At 35.0% G+C, this 11935-nt stretch overlaps 3 protein-coding genes across 5 annotated transcripts; 2 read left to right on the forward strand and 1 right to left on the reverse strand.

The window, feature by feature from the left end:
* Positions 1 to 380: 380 nt before the first annotated feature.
* LOC139862553 (uncharacterized) lies at positions 381 to 3019 on the forward strand. Its single transcript, XM_071851168.1, has 4 exons — positions 381 to 548; positions 1017 to 1076; positions 1798 to 1854; positions 1957 to 3019. Exons 1-4 carry the CDS (start codon positions 468 to 470, stop codon positions 2344 to 2346), a joined length of 588 nt encoding a protein of 195 aa, XP_071707269.1. The 5' UTR covers positions 381 to 467; the 3' UTR covers positions 2347 to 3019.
* LOC139864757 (uncharacterized) lies at positions 2424 to 2906 on the forward strand. The gene has a single exon (XM_071853326.1). The coding sequence runs from the start codon at positions 2424 to 2426 to the stop codon at positions 2904 to 2906; it is 483 nt and encodes a 160-aa protein (XP_071709427.1).
* A 1779-nt stretch (positions 3020 to 4798) lies between the features above and the next one.
* LOC139861259 (F-box/kelch-repeat protein SKIP11-like) lies at positions 4799 to 7647 on the reverse strand. 3 transcript variants are annotated; one of them, XM_071849591.1, is made up of 3 exons: positions 7316 to 7647; positions 6768 to 6848; positions 4799 to 6635 (listed from the first exon to the last, which is right to left on the reverse strand). In XM_071849591.1, exon 3 carries the CDS (start codon positions 6615 to 6617, stop codon positions 5292 to 5294), a length of 1326 nt encoding a protein of 441 aa, XP_071705692.1. In that variant the 5' UTR covers positions 6618 to 6635; positions 6768 to 6848; positions 7316 to 7647; the 3' UTR covers positions 4799 to 5291. The 3 variants fall into 3 exon arrangements, with proteins under 3 accessions (XP_071705692.1, XP_071705691.1, XP_071705690.1); XM_071849590.1 differs by having other exon boundaries at positions 6732 to 6848; positions 7316 to 7646; XM_071849589.1 differs by having other exon boundaries at positions 4799 to 6848; positions 7316 to 7646.
* Positions 7648 to 11935: the final 4288 nt, after the last annotated feature.

An 11935-nucleotide genomic window follows, 5' to 3' on the forward strand; every position in this document is an offset into this window, starting at 1 on the left:
TTCATCAAAGGATGAAAGGACCTAAACAAATTACAACCATAAACGGGAAACCCGACAAGGCTCAAAAGAAGATCAAACAAAAAAACACAATCAAATTAAACCGACTAAATAGAGAGTTAACAAAAAAGAGCACCGTCTGGCAACACAACGAACAACAAAAACTAAGAAGCAATGCACAAACCAAACAAAAAAAAAAGAAAAAAAAAAACCTAAAATGAACAACACCACATCAAGCCTATCCACCATGAAGTCTTTCAATTTTTCAAACTCTGCTAGACGAGCTTCCCATCCACACGTTCGAAGTTGACGGATAATTTAGGTCCTTGGGCGTTGTTTAAAATTAAAAAAAAAAAAAAAAAAAAAACGATTAGTAAGCATTTCACTTCCAGCCCCTGATCTTCAGGTATATTCCAATTCGCTCCTTCGTTCGCACACACTGGTTACTCGATTTTTCAATCTCGACTCTTATGGTATTCACAATAATGGCGATTTGTCGAACAAGAAGTCTTATATCGCAGAAATATCTCGTTTTCTCATCAATCATCTCTGTAAGTAAATCCTGTTTTGTACAGATAATAAAGGGTTCTGGTCACACGTATATCAATTTTTAGGGTTATAAACCTTGTAACGCTGTACATGTATGTAAAAGTCCTTAAGTTAGGGCTTTTGAATGTTACATACTAAGAAATTTGCATTTTAAGCTATTTTAGGCACAATTGCTATAAATAAATTTCATAATTACCTGAAAGTATATATGTGTTGATTTATACTAGTAGTAAATTATTACTCCGTATAATTTATATAATATGTACATGTCACATGTAGATCAATTTTTAGGGTTATGAACTAAGTTAGGGCTTTTGAATGTTACATAAGAAATTTGTATTTCAAGCTATTTTAGTTACAATTACTTTAGATTTTCATAATTATCTGAAAATATACTTGTGTTGATTTATACTACTAGTAATAAATTTATTATAATTATATAATATACAATATGTTCATGTCATTTGCAGGAGGAGAGATGGTTAACGCGTTCCTTTTCAACCGACTCTGTGTCGACTATTAATCAAGTGGTATGATTTTCTAGTCTTTGAAATTTGAATCCAATCCAATATGAGTTACAATTACAACACCTGGAAACCATTACTTTTGAAATTTTCAATCACATAAATTCTTTATCATATATGTAACTAGTTCATTATAAATTTATATAATATGTTATTAGTGCAGGAGAGGTTCTGTTAAATCCATGTCATCCCAACCTTGTTTGGTATATCATCATTTTTATATCGAATTTTGTATTTCTGTAGGAGACATACCTCCGAACGTAATGTCGTTGGTGGTCTGATATTAACCGTCTATAAAACTGTATAATTGATATTCTACGTATCATCCCTTTTACACGAAACACCCGTAGCTGTACCCACTTAAATTATATTGCACACTTTTTAAGCTATTTTATACGAGTAGTTTATACATCCTCCTTTTATGTCCTGTTAGAACCTTGAGAATCAAATATTGTGGTTGATCACACTTTCCGTATTTTTAAGCATTTTATTACAATCCACTTATTGTGTTTCCAGCCCTTTATCTTATTCATTGCAACTCACTTAGCCAAATCACAATCAGTTCACTGCCTTAAAAAGCTGCTCACTTTCAAGTCGCTTTTTGTTTAAAAAAAAGAAAAAGAAAAATAGTAAATGAGTTGTTATGATTTGGAGAGGTGAACTACACGTAGTTTATAGTAGATATAAACAATGTTTTTCGTTAGATCACAATTCGTGTTTCTTACAGGTAATGGTTGCACCATCCAACAAAAATGATGAAAAACATAACTTAGTGCAAGATCAGGTCTTAATTTCCACATATTTTCTCATTAATATATTTGATGCTCTAATCTCGTTTGATGTATTATTTACCTTGTTTCTGTTTTCATCTTCTTCACACCAATAGTGTCAGTTATCACCAAAGATCTATCAAAATTTATTCAGAAAATGGGGATGCAGTAAAGCGGAAACATCACAAATTCTTAAGCGTTTGCGGTTTATCTACAAAGCAAAACTTGATGAAGTTCAAACCAGACTCAAATTACTCAAAGATCTTGGATTCAAGTCTTCAGACTTGGTAGAACTTGTTTGCTTCAGACCCCGTTTTTTAAGTTGTAAAATCGATCACTGTCTTGATGAGCGTGTTCGGTACTTGGAAAAGTTATTCGGTTCAAGACAAACACTTCAAATAGCTGTTCTCATGAACCCGTCTATTCTTACTTTCGATTTCAAGACGAAGATTAAGCCGACTGTGGAGTTATACAAATCGATGGGGGTATCACAGGGAATGATTTAACATCATTGCTTTTATCTCGATCTAATGTAATACGCCAGACTACCCTAAATGCCGAGAAATTGGAATACATTAGAAGAATGGGCATCTCTAAAGATTCGAAAATGTATAAATACGTGGTGAAATTTATCGGGATTATGCGCGTAGAGAGCATTCGTGAGAAAATAGCAAATCTGGAGGAGTTTGGGATTTCAGAAGATGATGTGCTTAGGCTTTTTGGTAGTAATCCAGTTTTGCTATGTTTATCAGTTGACAAAGTTAAAAGAAACATGAGTTTTGTGGTGACGTGTTTGAAGCAACCTGCAAATGTTGTTCTTGGTTGTCCTTTTTTACTTTGTAATAATCTTGAAAAGATGATGAAACCGCGAATGGTGGTAGCTGGAAAGATAGATGATATGGGTTTGGTTCCAAGAATTGATAGGTTGAACGTGATCAAAGCATTGAGGATGAAGGAAAAAAGGTTTGTGGACACGTTTATTAATTGTCACCCTCCTGAAATTAGGAAGGGATTAATGGAATGTTTTCTAGATGCTAAACAGGTCCAAGTATTAGCCAAAGAATAGAAGATTAAAAAGATGTTTCAGTCCTTGTTAATTAAGATGTTAGTAGTTACATGAAGTTGAAGCATGCAAGCTTTATCGATATAGGTATTGTAAATTCACCTGATTGATTGTTATATCTTAGACATCGTATTTCGTTAAGCCATGACATTCTCATTTCACTTCTTCAATTTAACAGAAGTTGGTACTAATCAAGCACAATCTAGCCCTACAATCTAGCCGTATATAAGTCAAGTATATCTCATACATTGTGGATAAACAGATAATTAGAACAACTATAAGTTGTCGATTATCAAACTTTTATAACAATATTAAAAGACTTCTCATAACTTAAAGATATGTAGCAAGTTGCTTCATATTTCAGGTTAGAGGTGTAACTCGATTAAACTGCATGTGTAAATTCGAACAATCGTGATGATATGACCACCGCAACTTTAACTGTAACGTGAAGTCAGATTTTGCAATTTTTGGAGAATTATTGGTTCTTTGACGGTGACATGCCCATGTCAAAATTTAAATTCTAAGGTAAATAGTGGTAAGTATTAAATTTGAGTTAGAAGGTATTGTGAGATGTTGTAAAGTAAAATAGATTAATTTTAATAATTTAAATATATATACATGTGCTAAATTTTGATTTGATAGAAAAAATCAAACGCGTTATTTTTTTCGGTCACAAATGTGACTAACTCTTCAAAGCGTAAGAAACTAACACCCTGTTAGACTACTATTAACCAGGCGTGAAATACTGAAATCTAATCCGTCATCCCAACTGGCGAAATCTGACGCCCCCTGACGCCGTTAACGCGACGTTAGCCTTGACGCGCCAGGGGCGTCAGTCAGGTATTCGATCGAAAAAACAAAGCGTCAGGGACGTGTTTATGTTTGTTTGGCCACACGATTTGAGGGCTTACAAAACCGTAATATTATCTTTATTATTTTTTAAAATTTCAATTCTTAACTCCATGTAATCTCATTTTCACTATTCATTTTTTCAAACCAAGAAAAACACATATTCAAACCAAATAACCTAATAGCAACATAATAAAAAAAAACACGATAACATCAGTAATAGAACATATAGTGATCCGTTTATGAGTCCGTCAGTTAAAATACGGGTCGGCAAATGTCAAAAGATTTGATATACTTAAGTTCATTTAAGGGCTATTGAACAAAACGCTCATTTTTAAACGAAATATACGAATTCGCCCTCAAAAAACGAAAATCACCAAAATGCTCTTGCGGCAAGGTGACTTGCGAGCTTACGAGTAGGCAACCATGCAAACTCTGCGCTGCAAAGGTACTCTTGCGACTGGGTGCATCCGTGCATTAACGGAAATTTTCAGATCGCAATAACTTTTGATCGGCGACCAGCATTTTTCTGCACGCGTTTTTTACCCGTGTTTTTCAACCTACGTTATCGGGGCGCGTGTTCGGAAGAGATACATCAAAAAATACAAATAAGAACAATTTTACTAGCCTGGCCCAACCGATCCGGGTCTCGACCCAACCCGTTCGACCCATTATAATTTTGACCCATGACCCGTTCCAACCCAAACCCATTTGATCCTAACCCAACTCGATCCATCTCGATCCGTTTGCCAGGTGTACTAGTCACCCACGATGATTACGTACTACCCGTAAAATAGGCGGTCACCCTAGAAATAACTGGCCAAAAAAACAAGTTGGATATTCGAGTTAATCCCAAAAAAGAAGATAAATACGGTTAATCTAAAAATCTCATTCAAATGGTAATAAAAGCAATTGTGAATTGATAAGGGTGCACATGTTCTATACTAACTTTCAACAGCAGAAGCCATTATCTATTATTACTTCATTCATTTTGCAAGTAAAGTTGGAACAAATAAATCAACATCTTTACTTATAGGGCATACAGGATTGCATACCATCAAAATCAGAAGACTAGAAACCAACATAGTTGATCCGATCCGAAAGAAGCTAAAAACAAATGTATTACATTATAGGGCATACATCAACAAAATCAAGATTAATAAGGAACAGGAATACTCGGTACAAAGCCATATACATGAGCTTATATTTTCTTGCAGCTTATTTCTCCTTTGAGCAGTCTCAAAAAACTAAAATCAATATAACAAACTGTGTAGATCATTTTTTTTTTTTTTTTTTTTTTTCGACAAAAAAACTACCTACCAAAACGGAAAGTTATTAGATCCCCTAACCCTGAGATAGATGACAACTAAAGAAATGTACTCAAGATCTTTCAAGAAATCTTTAAACTCAAGTAAAAATCTGTTTTCCCCTAATTAACAATTATAATAAATGATAAACAAAAAAAAAAAAAAAAAACTTTTGTTTGGATAGTTGAGTTACCCATGATCAAGAATCATATGCCCATGAAAACACCAAACATCAGCAGCCCATGACAGCACAATTGTACACAAAGTTGCTTGACCGTTTCCATCCTAACATAGTCCACCGAGGCGGCCCTTCTCTAGGCACCCATGAATTCACTTCTATATACCCGGACCCACTGTTTCTGGGCCCACCAATTACTATAACTCGATCACCACAACCCCTAAATGCAATACCCCATCCGTTCATCGAATCAGCCCGTTCAGGCAATCTCCCAACAGTTTCCCATTCTTTCCTTTCTTTATCGTACTTTCTAACCTCCATATCTGCACAATCAGCTGCATACAGTTCATTATCAACAACCGCCACTAGCGGTGGTGCCTCAGTGGTGGTTGATGGCGAACCATTGGCGGCACCACCACTTCTCACCGGTGACATATTTGGGATTTCTGTCCATACACGAGTACGCAAATCATATTCTTCACCACAAGTCAACGGCTTCATATCGGCCCCACCAATCCCACCAATTACATAAAACTTATAATCCATAAAAACACCCGAACACATCTTTCTCGGTTTGAGCATATTCGGGAGCGTTTCCCATTCTCCTGACTCGCTGTTATAAAGTTCAGCCAAATTCACAATCCTTCCATTTGGGTCGGACCCACCCGCTACAATAGCAATCTCACCAAGACTGGCCGACCCAAATAAACACCTTGGCTCATTCATTAACTGCCCAAATGACCATGAGTTTTTCAACAAACTATACTTATAAATTACATGATCGAGCACTTCTTTACCTAATACAAGTAACTCTGTCCCAACTGCTAACGATTCTTTATCCGAAAACTGAAAACATGTGTTTGATGACATTGTGGGAAGATGCATCCAAAGCCGATTAATCGGATCAAAAGCTTCCCATTGAACCAAATGACAAGAAAAGTAAACCCAATGCTCGATAATACCGTTTTTTCTTCTCAATTTGTAGAGTTCTCCGCCTGTGATTAGGTTACGAAATGTTCTGTTTAGTGATGCTAAAGAACCGTAATCGGATCTCGAACATTTAAGTAGACAACTAATCGAGTTGTCACGACCAATTGCATGAATTAGGGAGCTTGAATCTGAATTATCACCGCCCTGATCTTGATTATTATCCGATTGATTAATGGGGACTAATGCAAGACCAAGAAACCCTAATTGAAGATCAAGATTTTTAAAGCCGTTAGATTGCCTGCGAGTTTTCCTAGAATGAAAGGTTTCTTCATCTTCGATTTCTAACGGTCGTTTCTGTTGATGTGATTCTATCTTTTTGATCCTGCAATTAGTCATAAACCTCCAAGTGTTCTCCCTTCTTGACACCAAAAAGGATCTCTCTTCAAACATGCCTTCTTCAATAAGATCCTAAAAATAAAAACTTATAGCAATATATTAATAACCCTAATCAAGATGTCTTGAATCGCACACAAAAGATGAATCTTTTAGAGGTATTTGGAGAACCCTAATCAATATTAATTGTAATCTTCAGAATCAGACCCAAAAAATGCGCCTGTAAGAACCCTGATCAAAATTTCTTGAAAGCTTCCAGTTTGATCACCAATCAAGATGCTTTATCAACTGAAATATAAAACATGGTTATCATATTACCAAAAAGGCCCAAATCATATAACAATTTATTTCAATCAAACTGATAAGTCAGAGACATAATAAATTCAAGATCTATATGATATGATTTAGGTAGCTAAAGAGAGTAAGAAACACACAAAAGCAATCAAAATCATGTTAATCCACAAATGGCAAATAGCTTGAAATTCAAATCATTAATACAAATAGAATCTTTTCAACAAAAGAAACAATAATAATCATCAATCCAAAGAACACAGATCTCACAATCTCAATATCAAATTACATAACACATTAATTCAATCCAATCCAATCCAACCAATACCATCGTGCCCTGAATTCAATTGATTGAAATAATAACAAAAATTTTATCCAAAAAAGGAACTAATAACTAAAATAATTGATTTAGATCTGCTTGATTTGAGATTACAGCTAATTAAGCAGAAAGGTATTTAACTTACAGATAGGATACGAAGAAAGTATCTCCTTTGTATGAAATTATGCCCCAAATTACACCTTATCTCTACAACATATCAATATTTTTTTTTTCTTTCTTTCTCTATCTCTGCATACATGTATCTGTGAGATTGAGTTATCAAAGGTTAACAAAAATTAATAATAAAAAGATTTGCTTTTTGGGTATTTATCTTTCACTTTCTCTCTCTAAAAATATACAAAGGAAGAGGCTTTTTTAAGTTCTTAGGGTTAAAATTTTGTTGGGTAAGAGAAATTAGGGAATAAAAAGATAGGATTAATTTAGATTTTGGATTTATTACTTCATTTCTAATAAAAATCCCACCTTTGTTAATAAAAATCCCACCTTTGTTATTAGTTACAGTTGGTGAATAGTGAAAGGAATTTGCTCGATTGTAATATTATTAACTAATTAATATATGAACAATATATAGATATTATTATACGTATATATACATAAGTCGTTACAGTATATAAATAGATAGAGGGTCATCGGAAAGAGGCAGGGGATGGCGTTTAATGGTGACGTACGTGACCCACAAAGAGTTTAGCTAATTTTATGTCTTTACGTCTAGTCGTCGCCATGTTCGACTGTTTTTAAAGCATGACTGTAAGCGGGAATAGCCGGTGTTGACACGTGTTTTGCTAAAACAAACTTATTGTGTTTTTTTAAATTTTTGGTACGTCTAAAGCCGAGTATTTTTCGCACAATTAACCGATCACACGCCCAACTCGTCCACTAAGCTACTATATCAACCGTCGGGAAGCCCAAGAACACCCTCCATGAGACAGCAACCAGAAAACTAAAAAGAACTCCAAACAACCAAAATCCTAACCTGCCACGAAAACGGAACACCAAGAAGAATCAGTCGGATGAAATCCCACCTACAAAAGGTCGAGAAACTAATCGGAGACCACTCCAGAAAACCTAGCCTTATCAACAACATTGGTACCGCCCATAAAGCACCAACGGCGTGAAAGATGGAAAGAGTGAAACCATAACCGGCCCAAAAAAAAAGCCAGCGGAATTCTAACGCCTAGTCTGACCAGACTAAAAACTAAACAGATACAAAGTGAAGGTACAAGGGAGGAACATGAAGAAAATAAAACAAAAGAAGATACATCGCCGAAAAAATCATTGGAACCCTAACAAATAGTACGGAGAAAGAGAAAATTTCAACAAGACTAAAATGGAAAATTTAGCCGATTTGTAAAATAAAATAAAATAAAAAAGGGAAAGCTTTGGTACCACCGAGGCACCGAGTAAAACTCTGGTACCATAAAAAAAAAGTCGGCCATCATCAAAACCATAAATACCCCGAAAACAGAGCACAAAAAGCAAAAAAATAAAAAAATATATCTCCAGTGAAACCCAGTTGGTCGCGGAACCCCAAGAAAGTGAGATTCGCCGCCTGTAATGTCTAAGGAAGACAAACATAGAAAAATTGTGGTTGACCTTATGATGCGTGTTCTTATGATGCATCTTCACGTGAAAACTCGAACCCGATGTCAAACCCAAATATGTATGAAAATCGATTATGAGAAGATCCCACCAACACCCGTTGGGTCGTTTCGAAACGAGTGCGGGTTTATCGGATGCGACATCATCACGTTTGTCAGTTGAGGAAAGTCGACAAAAACTTGTGATTCAACAATAGCTCAATAAAGAGCTATGTATAGGTTACTGCGGCAAGTGAGAAACGATACAACTCTCTAGTACGTGTGCCGTGTTTAAACCCTTCAAGGTTATCTCCAAACTAGTGTCAAATGATTTGCCACCCAAAGAACGAAGAAGAAAGATGTAAGTAACTGAGAAAAATAGGCATTGATATGATGAGAATTTACGAGATGATTATGGAGACTAATTATTCACTTTGGGAGCTGATCCTTCCACTCCAATTTTTATCCATCCACACCACTTTCATGTAAATGGACAAATATACCCCTTAACTAACTTTTCTCTTACGAAAATGTTAACAACCAATACAATTTTCCAGCACTCTTTCTTTATCTTTTTAATCTTTTTTTGTTTTATCTCACTCTCAACATAAATTACAATACCACCGTTGATGGATATGATTATATGAAGATGGCGATTTAACATCACGATGTTTCATCAACTCTCCATGGTGTTGTTATTGAAAAATACACAAAAGCTTTCAATAGTCAAACACGTATTTCGATAAGAGATTCACAAATCGAAAATCTGGATTGAAATCTCATTTGTGCATTTCATCGTAGGATCTCTTTGTTGCTCGATATATGTAATTACTAATTACTAAATTTCAAGGGGATAATATTTCTTTGCTAAGTACAGCGAATCTGGTGTATATGTGCAATTTCATATGTGAATTTCTAAACAAACTTTTAGTCCGTAAATTTCATATATGTTTTGCGTGAATATGAATTTTAGTGGAAAAGCAATTTGATAAAGAAGAGGGGAAAAGATGTGGTTTATGAGGGATAGGGTGATTAGGGTTTGAGACGGATGAAGCAAATATTAATCTAGGGGTAAAATAGTCTATTCATAAAAAATTGGTGTGTATGGCTAAAATGTGGAGTGGAAGGATCAGCTCCCGTTCACTTTGTATCGTCTATTTGAAGTCTCTTTTTAAAAAAAAATTATGTCATGTATCTAACTATTAGTTTGTTAGTGTAATGTTAAGTGTAGATTATTTTTAACGTAATGGTATTTAAATTAAATGAAAGTATTTTCATATTAAAAAAGTTAGTTATATATATATATATATATATATATATATATATATATATATATATATATATATATATATATGTATATTCTACATATGCTAAAAGGGATGGATTTGCGTCTCCTCCCAATCCATTTCCTTGTCGTCTCACACCCCCATTTCACATTAAGTTTAACGCCCCCTAGTTTCTTCATACCTTCAATTATGCAGGGACTTAAAGTGTAAAATTAATATTTACTTCATAAAAGCCACCCGCACATTTCAATCGGCCTTATCTTCCTACTCGCCGCGAGTTACTTTTCACCGCTAACACCATTAAATTTGAAATAATTTTACCAACAAAACGAGACTAACTACGTTCGAAACGGACAGTTTTTCCTTGTCGTCTCACACCCCCATTTCACACTTGAATTTTTCAGTTTAACGCCCCCTACTTTCCTCATACCTTCAATTATGCAGGGACTTAAAGTGTAAAATTAATATTTACTTCATAAAAGCCACCCGCACACTTCAATCGGCCTTATCTTCCTACTCGCCGCGAGTTACTTTTCACCGCTAACACCATTAAATTTGAAATAATTTTACCAACAAAACGAGACTAACTACGTTCGAAACGGACAGTTTTTTAAAAACGCTAACCACAACGACATCTAAAACGGGTCTTAACAAACGGGTCATTTCCCCCTCTGTACATACACAACACTATGTTAAAAATGAATACGCATGTCAAAAGCCTCTGCCGCATCGTGCGGGCCGGATCCGGACTATTTGAATTTAATAAGGTAGTAGGTCTTTGTGTTTTGAGAAATATATATATATATATATATATATATATATATATATATATATATGTGTGTGTGTGTGTGTATATATTCTACATATGCTAAAAGGGATGGATTTGCGTCTCGTCCCAATCCATTTCCTTGTCGTCTCACACCCCCATTTCACACTTGAATATTTCAGTTTAACGCCCCCTACTTTCTCCATACCTTCAATTATGCAGGGACTTAAAGTGTAAAATTAATATTTACTTCATAAAAGCCACCCGCACATTTCAATCGGCCTTATCTTCCTACTCGCCGCGAGTTACTTTTCACCGCTAACACCATTAAATTTGAAATAATTTTACCAACAAAACGAGACTAACTACGTTCGAAACGGACAGTTTTTCCTTGTCGTCTCACACCCCCATTTCACACTTGAATTTTTCAGTTTAACGCCCCCTACTTTCCTCATACCTTCAATTATGCAGGGACTTAAAGTGTAAAATTAATATTTACTTCATAAAAGCCACCCGCACACTTCAATCGGCCTTATCTTCCTACTCGCCGCGAGTTACTTTTCACCGCTAACACCATTAAATTTGAAATAATTTTACCAACAAAACGAGACTAACTACGTTCGAAACGGACAGTTTTTTAAAAGCGCTAACCACAACGACATCTAAAACGGGTCTTAACAAACGGGTCATTTCCCCCTCTGTACATACACAACACTATGTTAAAAATGAATACGCATGTCAAAAGCCTCTGCCGCATCGTGCAGGCCGGATCCGGACTATTTGAATTAAATAAGGTAGTAGGTCTTTGTGTTTTGAGAATATATATATATATATATATATATATATATATATATATATATATATATATATATATATATATATATATATATATATATATATATTCTACATATGCTAAAAGGGATGGATTTGCGTCTCCTCCCAATCCATTTCCTTGTCGTCTCACACCCCCATTTTACACTTGAATTTTTCAGTTTAACGCCCCCTACTTTCTTCATACCTTCAATTATGCAGGGACTTAAAGTGTAAAATTAATATTTACTTCATAAAAGCCACCCGCACATTTCAATCGGCTTTATCTTCCTACTCTCCGCGAG

Source organism: Rutidosis leptorrhynchoides, chromosome 8 (assembly GCF_046630445.1).
Source record: "Rutidosis leptorrhynchoides isolate AG116_Rl617_1_P2 chromosome 8, CSIRO_AGI_Rlap_v1, whole genome shotgun sequence".
Taxonomy (NCBI): Eukaryota; Viridiplantae; Streptophyta; class Magnoliopsida; order Asterales; family Asteraceae; genus Rutidosis; species Rutidosis leptorrhynchoides.